This window comes from Cynocephalus volans, chromosome 6 (genome assembly GCF_027409185.1).
Source record: "Cynocephalus volans isolate mCynVol1 chromosome 6, mCynVol1.pri, whole genome shotgun sequence".
NCBI classification, from domain to species: Eukaryota; Metazoa; Chordata; class Mammalia; order Dermoptera; family Cynocephalidae; genus Cynocephalus; species Cynocephalus volans.
Window position 1 is genome coordinate 61,272,829 of NC_084465.1, and position 22,434 is coordinate 61,295,262.

The 22,434-nt window shown below is 37.1% G+C and overlaps 2 protein-coding genes across 3 annotated transcripts in view; one reads left to right on the forward strand and one right to left on the reverse strand.

The window, feature by feature from the left end:
* CROT (carnitine O-octanoyltransferase) overlaps nt 1-14,461 on the forward strand; it is a 38,279-nt gene extending 23,818 nt beyond the window's left edge. For both annotated transcript variants that reach the window (XM_063099845.1, XM_063099846.1), the window contains 8 exons: nt 2,370-2,453; nt 2,535-2,642; nt 2,869-2,999; nt 7,495-7,618; nt 8,573-8,651; nt 8,743-8,836; nt 8,966-9,085; nt 13,718-14,461. In XM_063099845.1, coding sequence (XP_062955915.1) covers nt 2,370-2,453; nt 2,535-2,642; nt 2,869-2,999; nt 7,495-7,618; nt 8,573-8,651; nt 8,743-8,836; nt 8,966-9,085; nt 13,718-13,838 — 861 coding nt within the window. In that variant the 3' untranslated portion in view covers nt 13,839-14,461. The remainder of the gene's footprint in view (nt 1-2,369; nt 2,454-2,534; nt 2,643-2,868; nt 3,000-7,494; nt 7,619-8,572; nt 8,652-8,742; nt 8,837-8,965; nt 9,086-13,717) is intronic.
* A 2,687-nt stretch (nt 14,462-17,148) lies between these two features.
* ABCB4 (ATP binding cassette subfamily B member 4) overlaps nt 17,149-22,434 on the reverse strand; it is a 67,732-nt gene continuing 62,446 nt past the window's right edge. Inside the window, 3 exon segments of the mRNA XM_063098732.1 lie at nt 17,149-17,361; nt 18,063-18,209; nt 20,964-21,170. Coding sequence (XP_062954802.1) covers nt 17,155-17,361; nt 18,063-18,209; nt 20,964-21,170 — 561 coding nt within the window. The 3' untranslated portion in view covers nt 17,149-17,154.

Sequence of the window (22,434 nt, forward strand, 5' to 3'; positions counted from 1 at the left end):
TCTTAATTTATGTAATATCTTAAATATGTCTTAAATGAAATAGTGTATGTGATAAAATCTGAAAATTCTTTGTAAAACTGTAAAGAACTACACGCTTGTAAGATGGGGTTAGAAAGTGGGTTTGATAATGACCTGAGAGTCTTGTTATATGTGCTGTTGCTGGCAGATGGACTGCTCATGCATTTTGTACTGACCTCCCTCAAGATCTTGTCCTGATGATGTGGGTGCCACCTAGTTGGTAACAATAAACTGTGCTTATAGGCTCCACTGGGCCATGATACAGGGCAGCAGAGCTGTAGTATTAGGGGGACATTTAAGATACCTCTTTACTTCTTCTGAAACTGGGCCCATATCTCAAGCTTTCCCTTCTTTCCCTCCAAGGCTAGCAGTGTCACATTCAGTTCATGAATGATAATGGTGTTTAACATAAACTGGTACCAGTAGCACAGATTAGGAACAATCTGAGGTAATTGTCATCAAAGGAACATGGAGAAAATAAGGGCAAAAATGTTCGTCCTCCAAAATAAATGATGGGAAAATTCACTAACTGCAATTCCTTTCTCAAAATATGGCTGTCAAGTTGTAACACTCTTGTAACTCAGCCCATCTTTGCCACATTTCCTTTTTAATTTTTATTCAATCAAAATTGATTATACATATTTTTTGGGTTCAACGTTGACATATTTGATCAAATCAATATTCTACCATATATATTGTTACAAATCGTAATTAGTCTTCGTGCCCCTTGTCCAATCTCTCTCCATCCTCCTCTCCCTCCCCCTCCCCCCTCTAATTACCCTAGATTTCTTCTCTCCTTCTGAAAGAATAATGGTTACTCTGTTGATTTATTACGTAGATGATCTGTCCAGTGCTTAGAGGTGTGATCAGGTCCCCCAATATTTATAGAGCAGATGCTTCTTCTGTGACTCTGGAATGGGCTTTGTGGAGAGAGACAGACTCTTCTTTATCTCTGCTGGTGACTCTCCTTGTGTCAATGCACTCCAGTGGCTGGCAGACCATCTGTGTGGTGGTTGTAGTGTTAGGTGCTTTCGTGGCAGCCATGGTTATGGGGTGGGTGTGGTGGGCCACCCACATGGAGGTGATGTTTTTGGCATGCTCCTTGGTGCTGGTGGTATGCCTGGTTGTGGGGGGTCTAGTCCCTGGTTCCAGCCTTGGGTCCCCGGGCTGGCCCCAAGGCTCTGGTGCGATGTGTCTGACCCAGAACTAATTTTTTGTCCTTTGCTTACTTCTAAAGTGGGGGAACTTCCTGTGGGGACCAGTACTTGAGCTGTGTGTTTGAGCTAAATTGCTGTTTTGCTGCTGCTTCTCTAGGGAAGGCTTTTTGTGCAGCACAGGCTGTAATGGTTTACTTTATAGGTACTTCCTGCTCTCCAGAGACTCGGTACACCTGGGTTGTGTAGTAATTCTGATCTGGGCCTGAGTCTTTTCATCAAACTGTACCCCATGCAATTCTGTATTCCTGACTAGTCTCCTCTGAGTGGTCCTATGCTGATTGGGATGCAGATCAGCTGTCCTTGCTGTGCTACAGCGGTCCCCTAGTGGACCCGTCTCCCCCACCACCCGTGCTGCAAACAATGACTCACCAGCCTCTGAGTGGCTCCTTTTTTTCAGTTGTTGTGGCTCCTTGCTCCTTTGTGGGTCCAAGGAAACCCTATTAGTGGTCTTGCTGGCCTGGGGGCCACCAAGGCCCTCTTCTCCCCTGCCATCTCCAAGCAACTCTTTTCCACGTTTCTTAAACAGTGAGAATTCTGCCCCATCTAAGCAGTCTTGTAGAGATGTATACATAAAATGGTTATGCTTTCTAATACCCACCTAGTGGCCTTTGTCTTTACATAAAGAAGTTCATACTCATCCAAAATGCCTTCAGATAGTGCTTTTCCATACTGTTCATGATTCCAGAACATCTTAGCATTGCATATATCCAACTGCTTTGACTTCTAGTAAAAATAACAATGAATTTCTCTAAATTGTTCATGTTTACTTTACACATGCCCAATGACCCTAAGAGCCCCAATTAGATGCTTCTAACTTTAAACATTTGTTCTTTTTTCAAAAAATAAAATATAGCAGTTATTATACTATAGGACACCTATATCTTTGTCATTAGGAGGTGAGGTATTTGAGGATTCCATACTTTATTATCTGTTAGGAATGGAGGAAAGGTGAAATAAAATATTGGGTCAAGTGTTAAGTTGACCTATTCACAATCTTGTGTACTTGCGGGGAGGGGGAGTTTGGCAGCTGGCTGATATATGGGGATCCGAACTCTGGACCTTGGTGTTACGACACTGTGCTCTAACCAACTGAGCTAACCAGCCAGCCTAAAATCTTGTGTATTTTCATTTTAGCATGCTCCTTTTGATGCAATGGTTATGGTGAACATCAGCTATTATGTTGATGAGAAAATTTTAGAGAATGAAGGAAGATGGAAGGTAAGTTAGAACAAATACTTCATCCTTTCTCCCCTAATATTTTTTATAGATAAAATATTTTGAAGTCTTTCCTGTTTTCAGGGTTCAGAAAAAGTGCGGGATATACCACTTCCAGAGGAGCTTGTTTTCACTGTGGATGAGAAAGTATTAAGTGACATCAACCAAGCTAAAGCCCAGTATCTCAAGCAGGTAGATTTTTAACTTTTCTCTTAGATAGTAATGCTTTCTCTTTTAACTACCATATATGAAAATTTGGCTATCATCCAAGCATGTCAGTATAAAACATTTAAAAATCACTGTTTTGATACGTTTAATTCTTTATGTCTGATGATTACTTGAATGCAAATGATAATTTGGTTCTCATTGGGGTATTTTCCTTAGGTGAATTTTCACTGTTCCCATTTCTTTTTGTTAGGCATCTGATTTGCAGATTGTGTCTTATGCCTTTACATCTTTTGGCAAAAAGCTTACCAAGAAGATGATGCTTCACCCTGATACATTTATTCAGCTTGCACTTCAGCTGGCCTATTACAGACTTCATGGACGGTGAGGACCATTAATTTTCTGTTTTCAGAATCTTGAAGTCCAAGGGTATCTTTTCCATAACCATTCCTTCCTAATTCCCTAGTGTTTTTTTCCTCGCCTTTTTCTCAGTTGGCACTGTGTGCTACTTTGTATTAACCTCAATAGTATTTTACAGTTTCGATCTGTGATAGTTTCACAGTTTTTCCTTGATAATTTTGAAGTGTCTGTTCTCTTCTGAGAGAGGTTTTGTCACTCTTTTGGCATTCAAAGTTTTCCTTTGACCTCATTTGCTGATGGGTTCATGGAAAGTTATAATTTTGTAGATCAAACAGCCTTTACTCCTTTTTAGGATAGGGGAGACAGTATATTGTGACTTTCTGCATCCTAATTAAAAGCAAGATCTACATTCTCCTTCATCTTGCTTTTTAATCTAATCTGAGAATATCTGTCTTTAAATGTGATCTACATAATTTACATTCAATATAATTATCAATAAAGTTGGGTTTTAGTCTACCATCTTGCTGTTTTTCTCCTTATCCCATCTATTCTTTGTTCTTTCTTATCTACTTTTGAATTCTTAGAATGTTTTTTTTTTATCGTTCCTTTTTATCTCCACTGTCAGCTATATATATATTTTTTTTTCTAATAGTTACACTAGAGTTTACAAAATACACCTTTAACTTATCACAGTCTAACCTTCAAATAATATTTTCCACTTAAGTATAATGTAAGAACCTTAAAACAGAATGCTTCTGTTTCCCATCTCTCATTCTTCTTTGTACTATTGTTGTTATACATTCTTCTTGATCCTTGTGGTATTTTGTTGCTGTCAGTTCATTTGAAGGAGCAGTCACTTCCAGTCTTTACCAACTGGTTTCAGCATGTAAACACCATCGCCTGCTTGGTCCCTGGGTGGAAAGGACTGCCTCGAGGATTGTGGTTGTGCAGGGCTGGAGACAGGTCGTGGGGCTGCTTCTGTGTCCTTAGTTTCGAGGTCAGTGGACCTACTATTGGGGTGTAGGCAAGCATGGCTCCTGCCCCATCCCTGGGCAGATGGGACCGCCTCTAGGATCATGGTTGAGCAGGGTTGGAGCTGGGTTATGGGGCTGCTTCTATATCCACAGTCAGGTGTGCAGGTGGTAGGTCAGATACCAGAGGGAGCAGGTAGTTGTGGCACTTTTCAGATCCCCTATACAGGGACTTCCTCCAGGTCCCTGGACAAGCAGGGCTGGAGTTGAATCTAAAAGTGGATGGGGCTGCTTCCAGGACTGGAGTCAGGTCCACAGTGGCAGGCCTGCAACTGGGGGGGCAGGCCTGCCTTCTCAAAGCTGCTTTCTTTGGTCTTGGGCTCCACCAAGGTTTCACAACCTCCTACCTGGATTTCATAGCTCCTGCAAAGTTAGTATTGTCTATGGGTGGTTACCAAATCAGTGTTTCTATGGGGTGAGAAGGACTGGGGATGTCATATTCTGCCACCTTGCTGACATTACCCTGTGGGTCCATTTTTATAATCTTTTCATCTCTTGGTTTTGTCTTCAGTATGCCTGTTAATTTTTGATTGAGTGTTGAACATAGTTTAAGAAAGATTATAGAAGAGTACTGTCCAATTGAAAGATAATGCAAGCCATCGTTGTGAATCTTATAATTTTAAATTTTAGTTAGCCATATTTTTTAAAGAGGCAAAATTAATTTTAATAATACATTTAATCAAACATATCAAAATATTATTTCAACATGTAAACTATAAAAATTATTAATGAGATATTTTCTTTTCTTTTTCGGACTTAGCCTTTAAAATCTGGTGTCAATTTTGTATTTACAGTTCGCTTCAACTTGGATTAGCTACATTTCAGGTACTACCACATGCATTTAATAGCTACAGTACTGGACAGTGCATTTAAAGGCTCATATCAGTAATTGTCTTCTAGGGGGCAAAATTGCCTCCAGTTGAGATTTGGCAATGTCTGGAAACATTTTTGGTTGTCACAACTTGGGAGAAGTTGCTATTGGCATCTAATGGGTAAAGGCAAGTGATACTGATAAACATCTTAAAATGTACAGGACAGTCTCTCAACAAAAAATTATTCAGTCAGAAATGTCACTAGTGCTAAGGTTGAGAAACCTTGCTCTACATAATGTTGTTTTCCTTCAAAGAAGATTTTTTTTGTACCTTCTGGTGAGCAGGTGAGTGGAGAACCTGTCTTCATCCAGTCAGTGGTTGCACTGATTATAGGCTGTATTTTAGAGTCTTTTAGTCCAGTCTATTTCTATTTCCCCTTTTTCCTATTGTAAAGTCCTAGGGTGTTTACCAGGGTACTTCTACTGTAACAGGCCTTAAACTCTTCATTTTTATCTCCTTAGAACCATGAGACTACTAATTACTTCAGTTATCTTCTGAGCCTCTAAGCAATCACTTCCTCCTTGGTCTCTCCACCTTTTAGCCTGCTCCAGGTACCAGTCAGCAAATGCCTCAAGGGAAGAGAGACTCAGATTGTCAAGCTCAGATCACTGGGCTTGCCTTTTTATCTGAAATCTTGGATCTCACATCCTGGCCTCCTTGTTATCTCTAAACTCTAATTTTATCAGCCTCATGAAATTACCAAAAGCCTTGTTCAGTTTCTTTGCTTCTTAGCAGTAATTTTCTATTCAGTTTCTCACCTTTTCTGCTCATGTGTCTTATGGGACATCAACATGGCATTAAATAAGTTGCCTTAGTTCAAAGAGTTGCTCTTCTCTCTAGTTCTTTGCCCTCACATCCTGGCTACCTTGGCAATTCTACAAAGCCTTCAAACAGATTGATTTTTTAATTTTTAATCAACTTTTTATTGTAGGACTGGCTTGCTACAAGATAGCCCATCATAGCTGGCATTGTAAATTTCACATAGTATTTTTTTTTAGACAGGAGGTATATTCACATCAGGCTCCAAATAAGTTTTGTACATCACATTTCATTGATATATCTCTTAAGTCTTTTTCAACTATAAAAATTCTTTCCCCTACCTTTTTCTTATTGCATTTTATTTGATGAAGAAACCAGGTCATTTGTCCTGTAATTCTACTGAATTTTCCTAATTATATCCCCATGGTGTTTTTTAACATGTTGCTTAGTCACCTGTATTTCCTGCAAACTGGTAGAACTAAAGACTTGAGAGTAGGAATCATTTCTTATTTTTTTACAACAACTGTAAGCAAATAGTTAATGCTATTCGTCTTCTGTTTTATCTTGTTACAATTGAGAATGGGTTCAGTTGTAAACCAGCATTCATTATAAAGTTTTCTACCTGATTTTTTTTACTTAATGCTTTAGTAGCCATTAATGATCATTACCAAGATCTAGTATTTCATTAGTGGTTATAGAGTGGTGATAATTTTATCATTCACTTTTACTACTTTTATTTTTAGTGGGGTTTTTTTAAGAATGTTATTTTAGTGCTATTTAAAAATTTTATTTATGCTTTCTCCTTTACATTTTGAAAGGATACCATTTCACCTCAGAGATAGAAACACTGAACAGAAAGGCTCAATAACTGTTGAGCCTTTTTAGTGGGCTTTTCAGTTCAGACCTTTTCACTCTCACTCCATCTCTTTGACTCTAAATTCTAACCACCGGGAAAGTAAGAATGTTTTATATCTAAAGTTGTTATACCATGCTCCGTCCCAGGAAAACAGATGTCACTCTGGGGAACTTCTTAAAGAATGTACTTATTTCTAGTCGTTCATGTTCTATAAAGAAATTAAAGGCCAAGGACTCTGTATTATCTATTTCTGTGTAACAAATTACCCCAAAACTTAGTGAAACACAAACATTTATCATCTCACATTTTCTGTGGGTCAGCAATCCAGGCTTGGCTTAGCTGAGTACCTCCCATTTAAGGTCAGAGTGTTGTAGTCAGAATGTCAGCCAGGGCTGTGTTTTCATATGAAGGCTCTCCTGAGGGTGGATCCATTTCCAAGCCCACTCACATGGCTATTAGAAGGATTCAGTTCCTTCCTAGCTGTTGTCCAGAGGGCCTCTCTCAGTTTTTTGCCACCTGGGTCTCCCCATAGGGCAGCCCTCAGCATGGCAGCTGGCTTTCCTCAGAATGAGGAGGTAAGGGAGCAAAAGAGAACTCTCTTTGTAACCTAATTTCAGATGTGACATCCCATCATTTTTGCTGTATTATCTCCATTAGAAGCAAGTCACTAAGACCGGCTTCATAGTCAAGGTAAGGGGTTACACCAGAGCATAAATAGCAGGAGGCAGGGATCACTGGGGGCCACCTCAGAGGCTGCCTAGCATAGATTGCAATATATGTAACCTGACAGTGCCAAGCCTTTGAAACAATTCGTATTTTCAAATTTTTTTTTTTTTTTGCTCTTGGTAGAGAACAGCCTCTTTGTTATTGAAAGTCTTAACTCTAGTCTGTATTATAGGGCTTAATCTCTGAAGAAAGCTAAGCTTTCTTAGGTAACTGTATTTGTAATGACATTAGCACACTTTATTTCTTACAGTAACACTCTTAATTTTTTCTTGTAGCCCTGGTTGCTGCTATGAGACAGCTATGACACGATATTTTTATCATGGCCGTACAGAGACTATGCGATCATGTACAGTAGAAGCTGTCAGCTGGTGTCAGTCCATGAATGATTCTTCTACCAGCGTGAGTATTAGGCAGGAAAGCAATTCACATGATTTATTTAATTGTTCTAAAAGAAACTTGGTCTTCGAATAACTGACTACTTTGCTTCAGTTCCCCTGGACTATTAAAATACTTAGACACCTTTTCTGAAGTTTTCAAAGCATTTGCTCATTTACCAGTGAAAAGTGTACTTGGAAAGACTAAGAGGAAGATCTGAAAAGAAGCCCATTTATGTCATTTTCTAGGCAAAGTTTCTTCAGTACTTTGAGTTATTTCAGTACTACTGATCTACCTTTAGAACAAAACCAGTAAAGTGTGGAACTCCCCCAAAGGGCCTTTATTTTGTTTTATTTTATTTGTGGCTGACTGGTACAGGGCTCAAATCCTGGACCTGGGTGTTATCAGCACTCAAAGTGCCTTAAAGGGAAGCTTTTCTTGATGTGGTTGAATGTTTTTGAAATCACAGATTCTTATTTTATATACTACAACCAGAACATTTGTGTATGTTTTGCTTTATACTCTTTTTTTGAAGCATTTAGACAATAGTGTATTTTCTTCCAATTGCTATTTTGGTATTTCGTTTGTTTCTTTCATTTTGATAGACATGGTTGTGTATGTATTAATTTATTTTCATTTCCTAGAACTGCTTCATTGTCCTTTTTCTAGTTACACTTTAGTTTTAGAATCCTGATTGCTTCTGTCTTTACACTTGTTAATTTTACTTCATTGTTGCCCACAAGTTCCTATTTTCCTATTCCAGGAAATAAATAATCAAGTAGGGCAACATGGGGAGGAAAAGGCAATAGAAGAATTAGAGAAAATAGAAGTATGTGTCTCAGGTCTTCCTAGAAATCTTTGCTCTGCCAAATTACCCAGATTGTAATTAAACGAGCTCAGGTTTTTGTTTTTTGTTTGTTTGTTTTAGTTGGGTTTTGTACAGTTTGTTATCGAAGTGTCTCTGGATTTTTATTCCAGCTTCTTGAGCGGCAAGAAAAGATGTTACAAGCTTTTGCAAAGCATAATAAAATGATGAAAGATTGTTCAACTGGAAAAGGTATATATGTTGGATTTATTCTGACTTAAAAAAAAAAAAGTCTCATGTTGAAAGTTTTTTTTCTAACTTCAGATTTGGGGTTTCATTACAGGATTTGACCGTCACCTTTTAGGTCTTTTACTCATAGCAAAAGAGGAAGGTCTTCCTGTTCCAGAACTCTTTACAGACCCACTTTTCTCCAAAAGGTAATATGGTATAGTGTTTTATAAATTCATCAATCGGTTTTTTTTTCTCTGAATGTTTTAAAAGCTTTCCAGAAACAATATAAGAATCTTTCAAGGCCTAGTAAAATATCCTTTCTTTGTGTCACACAGTGGAGGAGGTGGAAATTTTGTTCTCTCAACAAGTCTGATTGGTTATTTACGAGTCCATGGAGTAGTGGTTCCCATGGTACATAATGGATATGGATTTTTCTATCAAATCCGAGATGACAGGTGAGGCTGCTCTTTTTCATTCTTACTATGCTGTAGAGTAAGAAAGGCATCACTTTTGTTGTTTGAATGTCTTTCCTGTACTGTGATTCTGATTATGTTGTCACCTATCATGTGCTATATAAGTAACTGTTTTTACCTAATTTGGCATTTAATGTATATCTCTCTGTCCTGCTTTCGAGACACTTGTCAAATCAATCTTTTAGATATTTTTATGCAGAATACTGTTTCAGGTTGACTCAGTGATCATATTATTTTCCTCAAAATCAGTACACTCTTTTAATACATTTGGTCTATACAAGGTATTTTATGGTTGAGTTCAGATGACATTTGCAAATATATGTAGTTCATAAACAATACAAATGAGGCAAAGAGAATAGGTAAATCAATTTATAATAAAAAAGAATGTTTTATCAATTTCGTTTCATTTGGGTTGTGTGGGGTTCAATTTATATTTATTGAAAGAGTGAGAAAGGAAAGATTAAAACGTGGCATAGGAAAAAGTAGTGGAGAACAAGGTAATATGAAAGTAATAGCAAGGCTTGGAAGGTCCTCATTCACACAGTCTGGCAGTCTCTTCACAGGGGTCCTTCAAAGCATGAGAGGCTTTGTTTAAAAAAAAAAGTGATGTGACTACATTTAGCACTATGTGAATAAAAAAAGGGCAGACTCGGAGGCACTTCAGATGGAATGTGAAAAATTGGAATGATATTATGCATGACAAATTTAAGTTTCTAATATTTTTATATTTTTCCATTTTTAAAGAGTTTGCAGTTTTGGGGTTTTTTTAGTTTTGTCATCTGTTTCCATATCAAGTGTGATTTGTGCAGTCAGTTATATCAGTGGTGCTTCTTGTTGGCCTCCAAGTCCTTGGATTATGTATTTCCATAGTATTCAGTTTGTGTACATTAATGTACAAATTAAAGGTTAAATGATAAAGATTAGACATGGACCATATATTTTTTCATACAAAAGGGTCAGAGTTCTAAAATCCTCATACACAGAGAATAAGTAAGCATTCTCACATATTCCTTGACAGGTAGTAGATTCTGTGTTATATGCAGTGATACAAGTTCAGGCCACATACACCTCAGCTTTCTTACTTTTAGAAGACTGTATTATTAATGATCATGGGGCATAACTTCCACTTACTCATTCAGGAAATATTTAGTGAGAACTTACAGTGTGCCAGGTGTTGTTTTAGGTGCTAAGGACACAAGACAGGCAAGATCTCCTATCTTATAGATTTTACTTTTTACCTGGGGAAAAGAGACAAAAGCAAACAAATAAGCAAGATAACTTCAAAAACTATTCTTTTTTTTCCCCCTTAGTGGCTGGCTAATACAGGGATCTGAACCCTTGACCTTGGTGTTATAATACTGCTCTCTAACCAACTGAGCTAGCTGGCCAGCCCCTAACTTCAAATAGTGATGAATGCTGTGCAGGAAATAAGCAAGTTGATGTGGTAATAGAGATTAGTAGAGAGATGGAGCACTGCTTTATACGGTGTGATCAGGGATGGTGTGTTAGGAGTAACAGTGAAGCTGAGATGTTAAGGATGAGAAGGGAATTACTCACATGAATAGTCACGGAAACAGCTCTCCAGAATCTAACCACTGTTTACTATTTCCAGTGCTACCACCCAAGCCAAGCCATGCCTTCTCCCACTTAGGCTATCGCAGCAGATTCCTGTGTGGTCTTCTTGCTTCCACCTCTCCTTCTCTGTAGACCATTCTGTACACAAGAAGCCCTGGTGGTCCTTTTAAAAATGTAACTCAAATTATGTGTCACTCATCTACTCAAAACCCTGCAAGGGCTTCCCATTTCAACCACTGAGTGAGTGAGTGAGTGAGAGAGAGAGAGAGAGAGAGAGTGAGTGTGTGTGTGTGTGTATTTGTTTGTATATCATCAATCTTCTCTTCCTAGAATATAAGCTTCACAAGAACAGGGTCTTTGTTGTTATATCCCCAGCACTGTAACAATGCCTCGTAAATATGTGGCACTCAGTAAATGTTTTAAAAATTACTCTGTCATTGAACGTAAGTATACAGGTCTTGGGATAGGAAAGCTTGGCATTTAAAGGGAACAGAAACAGGCAGTATGGCTATAAAGTAGCAATTTGAGGGAGAAGGTGATAAAAGATGAGATTTTAAAAAGGTAGATGAGCTAAATCTTGTAAGGCAGTGTTGTCAGCCTTGAGTACACATCAGAATAACCTGGAAAGCTTTAAAAATATATACTCCATTTTGGTTGGTGTGGTCAGTTGATGTAGGGCCTTGTAACAGGGTAAGGAGTTTGGATTTTCTCCTAAGAATAATGGGAAGCATTTTACGAGCTTTAAGTGCGGAAGTTTCGTGTTTTATTTGCATGTGAAAAGGATCATTGACTGCTATATGGAATATAAATTAGGTAGACAGTAACAAGGACAAGGATGAGATGAGGGAAATCAGTTAGAAAGCAAGGATGATGATGACCTAAAACAAGTCTGTTGATAATGAAAGTGGAGAGAAAGGGAGGACTTGAGATACTTTAGAATTGGAACCGGTAGGACTTACTAATGGATTGCTGATTCTGATGGAGGCATTTACTGAGATGGAGAAAATTAGGGGGAAAACTGGTTTGGAGGCATGTTAGGGCAGGATCAAGAATTTTGTTTTATACACATTGATTTTGAGAGTTCTAATACAGGAATTTATTATATTTATATGCAAAAGGTTATGTCAGTAGGCAGTGGATACATGAGTGGAGCTCAGAAAAGAGGTTAGGGTTAGAGGTATGTATTTATGAGTCGTTACTACAATATGCCCAAAATAGTTTTCAAATGAAATACATGAAAATTGTCTGGCAGGGATTTTTCTTCATTCGTTGTTAAAGTTGAAAATTGTATGACTTAAAGAAAATTGGTTTATTTTAAAATGCATTTTATTTTAAATGTACTACATGCTCACTGTAAAAATTTGTAAAATATAAAAAAATATAGGAACAAAAGTATGTACATATCCATCAAAAGGCACAAGATTATTACTGTATTATGCTTTCAATCTGTAATGTATATAGATTGTGTATGTGTGTAATTTTTACAAATTTAAATCATATTGTAAATATTTTTGTGTCCTTTTTGTGAACTTCATTCTCATGCTATAGTATTTCAAGCAATTCCCAATGCCATTGAATATTCTTTGTCATATTTTAATGATTGAATAATTTTCCATCTTATGCATTTCCATAATTTATCTAACTGCTTCCCTACTATTTTTTTTTCATCATTACAAATAATGTATAATGTTAGAAGTACATTCTTCCTCATTTTATCACACCATTGCCAACTCTAGGTATTATGCAACAATCTTTACAAATTTGATAGACAAAAATTGAATTCTTTGTTTTTTCATTCTTTCTTTGTTTCTGTGTTTCGTGAATTGTCTGTGTGTGGAGGAAAGGTTATTTCTATAATTTAGAAAGATTACTGAATTTTTTAAAATTTTAACAAATAGGAATTGTTAACCTGTGGAAAGAAACATATTTAGATGTTGTTAAATATTTGGGAATTTCATGCACAGTATAGTTGGAAAATGACTCTAGTGATCATGAATCACTATGTGAAAACGAGGCAGGGTTTCCTAAAGGTTCCTGTATATCTTTCAACCAATATAATCCTCTGAACACTGATTTTTATCATTACATACTGGGCCAAAGCATGTTTTTATTTTATTCTGCTTAATCTAAAAGCACATATTAAAGACATAATTTACTGTCTTTTTTTGGTGATGTGAAATTACGTGGTTGTCCAGAAGCTTTATATTGCACATTTTGATTTTGAGCTTAATTTATGTTTTGCTATAGAAACTTCTGAATGTCTGGAAAGGGGAAGGCTGGTTCTAAGAAAATTAGTAGCCCATTTTCTGCTCTGAGCCCACCAGAAGCCAGTCTTCTCTCCTGTTTACTTCAGCTTCTGGGGTCACTTTTCTCATTTGCCCAGTCTGGGGTTTCTTCATCAGGGGGATCTTGTAGATGGTGTAAGGCAAGACTTGGTCCCAAGAGAGTTTCTCTCTCTGACTCTTCTAGAAATAGCTTTTCTTTCCTCTTCTCTATTATTATTTTTTTTTAGCTCTCTTCAAATACTATCTTCTTCTTTAAAAACAATTCAAATTTCATTGCAAACAGTAGCATGAATTCATATTCCAACTCATTCCAATGGCATTTGAGGAAGGACTTTTTAGGAAGGAGATTTTTTGTTTTGTTCTTGTTTTAAAAATAATAAGACCTTGCTTCAGAGCACTCTTGAGCTCTAGCTAATTTTCTGTTGCCTTTTGCCCTCAGGCTCTAGTCCTCTAGTGTACTAGGTGTTTCCTAACATTATCTATAAATATGGCTTTACCTTTAGTTGTGTCAGGTTGCATTTAGGTAATGTCAGCAAGAATTTGCATTTCAAATGTGAACAGCCAGATGTAATAAAGGTCCTGATTTGGATAATTATTAATCATAATTATTAATCTTTTTTTTTTTTTCTTTTTTTCTTTTTGGCAGCTGACCAGTATGGGGATCCGAACCTGTGACCTTGGTATTATAAGGCTGTGCTCTAAACTACTGAGCCAACCATGTATCCATCATTAATCATTTATTTGTGCTTCACAGGTTTGTTGTGTCCTGTACAGCCTGGAAATCATGTCCGGAGACTGATGCAGAAAAGCTAGTTCAGCTGATCTTTGTTGCTTTCCATGATATGATACAGCTGATGAACACTGCTCATCTGTAGAGCCTAATCATTCATTAAGCACTTACCAAAATACATCATTAAACTGGATGTTGGGAGTAGGTTGGTAATATGAGATGGGGAGGAATGATGACTTAGTAAAGGAAACTTGTTAAATGTAGAAATAAGTAGAATCATGCTGTCTAAAATTATTCTGCCATAGCAGGTAGAATATTTTTAAACTTCCTCTGATGCAGCAGCAATGCAAACTATAATATAGTGAATACAGAACTATGCAATATTTAAAATAAAGCTCAACGATGCACATTTACAAATTTTAACTCTAATTTTAAAATATTTTTGTTGGTACTTGTATAGGTTATAAATCCTCTCTCTGTACATCATTGTAGAATTCATCTTCCAAGCACTTTAACATTTTCTAGTTGCCAAAGGGTATGAAATACATGACTGGATGCTAACTTCCCTGAAATCAGTGCTTCCGTGTTTACCGCAGGGAAATAACTGTTTGGTGGGAAAGACCACTACAATCTAATGGTGATCTGAAATAGTTTCTTTTGAACAGACAGAATTAGGGTATAATAGGGAGATTTACACCCTCTAACACACACAAAAAAACCCTAACAAAATTAATTATGGTATATTGTAATTAGCTTTGTGAATATAAAAATAAAAGTTCTATTTAAAATTAATTGTTATAGTTAGTGACTTTTAAAGAATTAAATGTTGAATTGGATTCTCAGGATTTTAGTTTGTTTTTTCTCCTTGCTGTTGAATTTTATAGTTTCTATTCTCAGAAAATAAAACTCCCAAATCATATAGCTTCTTGTTTTGTGTTTGAATCCAGGTGCCTTCCTTGCCCTTTCTGATCTATAACATATTGCTGTGTAATAAACCACCCAAACCTTGTGTATTACAACAATTTATTATTTCTTATGATTGTGTCAGTTGATTGTGCCCAGCTAGACAGTTCCTTTGCTGGTCTTGCCTGAGTTTATATAGGTGTAATCATCATGCTGTTAGGACTGAGGTTGGAATGTCTAAGATGGCCTCACCCACTGTCTGGGGACTTGGTGGCTGGGACTTTGTCACCACATGGCCTCTGATCATTCATTATTCAAGACTGGACTTCCTTACTTGGCAGTGGGAGTGTTCTGAGAGGCAAAGGTGGAAATTGCAAGGTCTTTTGAGGCCCAGGCTCTGAAGCCACATAATGTCATTTCTGCTGCAGTCTGTTGGTTGAAACCAGTCACAAGGGAAGTCCAGATTCAAGGAATGGGGAGAAAGTCTCATCTCTTGATAAAAGGAACAAAGTAACTTTGTAAAAGTTGGCACAGAGGGCATGATTTATTGAGGGCCATTTTTATAGTACTCTACCACACGTTTCAATATAAAGATTAAAGTATACTTAGTGTACTGGTTGTATACATTCTTTTAAAAACATTTTCATATGTTCTGAATTTGATAAGACTGGTTTATCATCATCGTCAATCATAATAACCAACATATAAGCCCTTTACACTGTGCCAGGCTCTGTCCTAAGAAGTGCCAGTACTATTTCTTTGTGAAAACATTCAGAGTTGGCTTCTGTGGCTTTTGATACACCCTTCATAGTTGCTACAGAATAGGAAGGTGAAATCTGACCTAAGGACCTTTTTCCTCAGTAGTATAGTTTTGTAGACCTAGCCAGGACATTTAGAAGCATTTGGTTAATTTTAAATGAGTTGGGTATTTTGGAAATTGCTTCACCTCCTGCAGAGAATCCTCACTCATACTTTGATATACTTCCCTAACTTGCCTCAAGTTAAAAATGACCTGGAGTGCTTTCCCAAAACAGATTCCTGGACTTCAACCCAGACCTACTGAATCAATCAATCTCCAGGGGCAGGTGCCCCATGAGCCTTATCAGGCAAGTTTGGGAATAATTATACAAGAATAGATTGAACAATGCTCACTTTCAGTCACTGTAGTAATGTCCTCTTTGTCCCACTCTTGTCTTGGTTAATCTAAAATTTAATCCACTTATATACATGGTCACATTTAAAAAATTCTGTGGTAATATCTGGTTTATTACTGATAGAAGAACTTGGATAGTTTACTGATCTAAACAACCTGTTACAGTAATAAGAACTGATATTGCTGCAGAAAATTATGGAGAAAACAGGGAAAATTATGGAAAAAAACATTTCAGTATGGTTTGTTTCCAAGGGTTGCCTAGAATATTTCTTTTTGCTTTCTAGCTAAATAAATCCTTGTCAGAAAAGTGAGTTAATTTTCTGGAAAAAGACATTTGTAAAAAAAAGGCAGTGCAGTTGCTATAGAAATAGCATTTATCATTGGTTTTTCCAGCGTTTCAAATTATATCGAGAGAATTGTACATTTTAAATTAATGGGGTTTTTTTTGGTCTTTTTCGTGACCGGTACTCAGCCCGTGAGTGCACCGGCCATTCCTATATAGGATCCAAACCCGCAGCGGGAGAGTCGCTGCGCTCCCAGCACCGCACTCTCCCGAGTGCGCCACGGGCTCGGCCCTAAATTAATGTTTTAAACATTTATTTTTTTTTGTTTTTGGAAGCTGGCTAGTACGAGAATTCTAACCCATGACCTTGGGTACTACAAGGCTGTGCTTTAACCAACTGAGCTAACTGGCCAGGCCCCTGAGTTTTAAACATTTTAAAAACTTAAAGATATGGCTCTTTCTTGCTTTATGAGACAAATACGTTCTTGCAAAGTTAGTCGAAGGGCAATTTCATTTTCTCTTAGATTTGAATGATAAACCTGGGAATACATTCATTTAAAAAGTTCAGTTGCACAGTAGAATTATTTAGACACTCACCAAGGGAAAGATTAAGCTATTGAACAATTTATCTTTCCTTTGTACTTGGGAAAATTGTTCCCAAACCATCCTGTCATCTGCCCACCTAGACAGGACCATGTCTGTGAACTTTTATTCCATCTGTGACTTCTACACCTAGATGGCAATACTTCAAAAAGTTGATTCATATTATCTTTATTTTTCCATGAAATTTTTGGAGTTCCCCTCATATGTAACTAAACTTTGCGCCACTTTTCTCTGGCTGTTTCTAATAACCCAGGGAGAGTAAGGCTGCTATTTTTATACCTCATCAAGACAGGTGCCATTTCTAACTTTCAAATTTCAAATGCTGTATTATTTCCTTTTTGGCTACTGGCCGGTACAGGGATCAAAACCCTTGACCTTGGTGTTACCAACACCGCACTCTAAACTGAGCTAACCAGCCAGCCCCTTGTACTATATCTTATGATAAACTAGAAACTTCTTTTACAAGTAATAGTTGTAAAATGATTTGAATTTATTTTTAAGATATACTGTAACAAGAGTTCATAAGTTCTGTGTTCCAGCCTGAACACTGACCATTGAAAAATAGATGCCTTTCTGCGCCAGCAGCTGTTGGTGTGTTCCGTGCTCCTTGACTTTGCTGTTCTGAAACACCACTATTAAGTCTGCATTCTGGATGGTGGACAGGCGGTGAGCAATCACAATGCAGGTTCGGCCTTCTTGAGCTTTGTCTAGGGCTTCTTGGACAACCTATTGATAAATCAAACAGAAGCCTTATCTTACAAATTGCATGAATAAGTATTAACATTAAAAGAAAGCAAAATTTTACCATCTTAATCGACTTTTAATTTCTAGTATCTTTGAATGTTTTGCTTTATGTATGTGTATTTTACATAATTGACATGATCTACATATAAGTTATGTTCTGGGGCCGAGCCCGTGGCGCACTCGGTAGCGTGCTGCGCTAGCAGCGCGGCAACGCTCCCGCCGCGGGTTCGGATCCTATATAGGAATGGCCGGTGCACTCACTGGCTGAGTGCCGGTCACGAAAAAGACAAAAAATAAAATAAAATAAAATAAGTTATGTTCTGCTTTTTAATTATAATACAAATAGACTCCCATGCTATAAATTATCTTAACAAGTATATTAAACATTTTATTTAACTAGTTCACTTTTGAGTATTTTTCAGCTTTTTATTATAATAATGTGCTAAGATATGATTAGGATGCTTTTTTTCTTTTGAGTGCTTTACTTTTCTCCTATTTATAAAAATAATGTGATCATTTTTTAAAATCTGGAATAAAATAAGAAAATATTCTATTACCTCAAAATACCACCATCTAAATTTCTGTTTACTTTTTTTCCCCATGTGTTTACATTGTTCCCCCCATGGTTGACAGCAAAAAACCTTATTATTTTATAAATTAAAATAAAAGGTGAGAGGCCACACCTTTTCACTTTCATTATCCAGAGCTGATGTAGCTTCATCCAACAGTAGGATATGAGGTTGTCTGATGAGAGCTCGGGCGATAGCAATCCTCTGTTTTTGACCTCCTGATAGCTGAGTCCCCTTATTTCCCACTCTTGTTTCATATTTCTGCAAGTTAGCCATTGATAAAGTTAATAAAGTTCTAACCAGAAAAATTGCTAATAGTTTACTGGATGAACTTTTACTTAACATTTGACAGTTGTGTTTACAAGGAAAACATTTAGAATCAAAAGTTTCTATAACAAAATAGTTGTTCATTTAATATTTTTTTCAACTTAACAGAATGGTAGTTTTCAAAATCAAAGTAGAAAACGAATGTCTTTAGTTCCAATGGTATTCTACAATTGAAATTTGAGCAACAATTATTGAAATCCTGCCAGTATCAAAATGCCAATTGATCTGATGTCACTGGAGTCCTAAAAAGGTTAAATGATAATACTTTCAAGGTTTTTTTAAAATTTGAAATATTCATATGACTCACAGACTAGCTTATTCTCTTTAAACTCATTCATTCACTTCAAAATTTACTGAGTATCTGCTATGCTTAGCACTGTGGGAAATATAAAAATGAATTCAGTTCTGTTCCTGCCCTGAAGGAATTTATAATCTAGAGCAAAAAAAAAAAAATACATATATAAAGCACTCAATATAAGGTCAAGTAACTACCAAATTAGTATACACAACATACCATGAAAAATCAGAAGTGGGAGATAGAAATTGTTATGGGGACAAGGTAGAAGAAGGAGTAAAAAGGGGAAATAAATGAAGGAAAAACCTTTCTAGAGAAGTTTGGGAAGCTGGATTTTGAGAGAGCATTCTAGTCTGAGAAAGACCATAGACTGAATAGAGATGCAAATTTTCAGTGAAGTTTCCAGAGCTTATATAGTGATGTACATCATATGAATTAATTCCTAAGTCCAATGTCATTTATATTAAAAGCTGAAGCTCTAAAGTGTTTTTATTCACAGCTGGATCCAATATTTGATTCAAGTCAATGCCTGTGTGTTAAAGAAGGCTTCAACATGGAAGGTTTTAAAACTTTGTGAGTGCAAGTGAGTTCTAATTAGAACTAATTATAGAAGAATATAAAAGCAAAAATAATTAAGCTCTACTTCAGTTTAATCCAATGGAACCTTGAATGCTGGAGGAATGCCATAAAATGAATTATCCTTACCATCACTTTGAGAGACCTCACGTCATCTTTCCAGGATTACACATGTTTAAAATTGACTCAAAATGGACCACGGAGTTAACTGTAAAACGTAAAACTATAAAACTTTGAGGGAAAAAAAAAGGAAGAAAATCTCTAAGGCCTAGAGCTGGGCAATGAGTTCTTAGACTTGACACAAAAAGCAAGATCCATAAGAAGAAAAATTGATCAATCAGACCTCATCAGAATTAAAACTTTTGCTCTACAAAAGACCCTGCTAAGTGGATGAAAAGACAAGCTACAGACCAGAAGAAAATATTTGCAAACTATATATCTGACAGTAACTGGAATATATTTTAAAATTTCTCAAAACTCAACAGTAAAAATCCCAATTAGAAAATGGGCAAAAACACGAAGAGACATTTCACCAAAAAGGATATGTAGAGGGCACATACATATATAAAAAGACTGTTCAGCATCATTTGCCATTAGAAAATGCAAAGTAAAACTACATGATATATTTGCTATACTATCAAAATGGTAAAAAATTTAAAACAGTGACAACAGTGAATACTAGCAAAGATTCAGAGAAACTCCATCATTCATACATTGCTGGTAGGAATGTAAAATGGTACAGCCACTCTGGAAAACAGTTTTAGTGGTTTCCTATAAAACTAAACGTGATTACCATATGGCCAGTAATTGCACTCCTGGGCATTTACCCCAGAGAAATAAAAAGTATATATAAAAACCTGTCCAAAAGTATTTATAGCAGCTTTATTCATAATAGCCCCAAACTGGAAATAACCCAGATATTCTTCAATAGGTGAATGGTTAAATGGCAGTACACCCAAACCATGGAATACTACTTGACAATAAAAAAGGAATGACCTATAACTACACACAACTTCAGGGAATTATGCTGAGTGAAAAAAACTAATCCCAAAAGTTTAAGTACTATGTGTATCTATGTAACATTATTAAAATAGAAAGTTATACAAATGGAGAACAGATGAGCAATTGCCAGAGACTAGGGGGAGTGAAGGCAGGAGGAAGGGGTGGGCAGCTGTGAAAGGACAACATGAGGGATTTTTATGGAGATGGAAATGTTCTGTATCTCGACTGTGGGGGACACATGCCCCTACACCTGGAATACAATTGATTAGAACTAAATACACACACATACAAATGAGTACAAGTAAAATTGGGGAAGTCTAAATAAGACCAGTGGATTTTATCAATGTTGGTGTCTTGGTTGTGATACTGTATTACAGTTTTGCAACATGTTATCATTGGGGGAAACTAGATAAAGGGAATATAAGATCTCTGTATTCCTTATAGCTGCATGTGAATCTATAATTATCTAAATAAGGAGTTTTTTTTTTTTTTGTAAGTACTATAAGTGCTAGACCAAACATGATTACAGTTTAAAAGCAGCCCACACAGCCAGTTTGCAACTTGAGGTGTGGTGCTTTGGACTTAATAACACCTCATTTACTTCTCACTATATCTGTATGAGGTAGACACGATGTATTTCCATTTACAAATAAGGAAACTTGGTATCCTGAAGTTAAGTGTCTTGTCCAAGGTCACAATGCTAGTAAATCAACACATTTTGTTACGAGACTATGTTGTTATAATTTCTAGAATAGAACTTCGGGGATAAAAACTGTAGTGTATTCTGGTTTCAGCTAAGTTACCAGTTAACTTACTTGGGGTAGTGTCTCAGTGAAAGGATGTATGTTGGCTGCTTTGGCTGCACTCTCAATTTCATCCTGTGACACAACCCGGCTGTTGTCTCCATAGGCAATATTCTCAGCAATGCTGCAGTCAAACAGGATGGGCTCCTGGGACACGATACCGAGCTGGGCTCTGAGCCACTGGACATTGAGTTTTTTTGCTTCTTGACCATCTAGGAGCTGAAAACCAAAGACCACAAACTATAAGAAGGGTTTAAAGAGGAAAAGGGAAAAAAACTAAACAGTGAGTTTCTAGACTGTTCATTTGGAGGACTGTTTCATGTGAGCATCTCCACAATTGTGAAATACAAAGCTTCATGCCTTTGAGACTCCTAATGTTGAAGGCCAGCACAAGATGACTTTTATGGTGATTACGCTATCCCTCCCTTGGTCTAAATGGCAAAATGATAGCACATTTGACCCTGTGCTACCTCCTCTTTGTCCTTATCTGCCCTCCCCAGGAATCTCTGCCATCTTTTGCCTTTAAGAAGTCTGCATCAAGGTGTCCCACTGAGATCTGCTGTCCCCCAGATTCTGAAAATTGATTGACTCTCGTCTTACCCCTACCTCTATTTTCTCTGAGAACTGCCAACCTTAAACTGCTCCCACTTCTCTTTTCTGATAGCACTAAGGGCGAGAGTTCAATGCAAAGTGAACAAGCTACAAAGAGCATGTCTTTGGGAGAACTTCTTGGTGGTGGATTTGTTTTTGTTTTTCTTGCTATCATCATGAAGCATGGTTCTCCTAGGGGAGCCTTGTGTAGGGTTCCTAAGAATACAGCTTACTGCAAGGTAAAGGCCACAGGTGAAGGAAGAGACAAGCCCAGCTAGTCTTGGCCTCTTAATAAAGAAAAACATTGCCACTGTAGTATCAGCACACCACAGCTACAGAGCATTGCTGAGCTGGTTTGCCTATATTCATACCTGCAGAGTAATTATAATAGTGCAGCTTAAGATTTCCCAGAAAGAAACAACTAAACAAGGTTTGGCACTTTGGTGGCTGTCTAAATGGGGGTAGGCTTCCAGGGCTATGTCATGGGTGCCATCCCAAGGTAATGGCAGAAACAGGCATTATCAGGAAGAGCTCAAGGGGGCTCGATACCGGGAAAATCAATGATGATAGCCAAATGTGAAAGGGATGAAGGTTGATGATCCAAGTCAAAGTTAAGGAACTTAGAATTCAGGATGAGAGAGATAAGGCAAAGCAGAAAGCAGTGGGGAGGACATAGCAGGCACCTGTCTGTCCCAGAAGTGACTATGAATTCTGGCAGAAGTTTGTGGTTTATTTTCATAAGTCAGTGAGTGAGTGACTGCTTAGGAGGATCGGGCTGGCTTAAAAGGCCTATGGCAAGGTAGAGGTTAACTTCATATTTAGTATTTTCTGAGCTAGACTAAATTCCAGATATTCTGCCCTACTGTCCCCATATATTTGTCTCATATGGGTG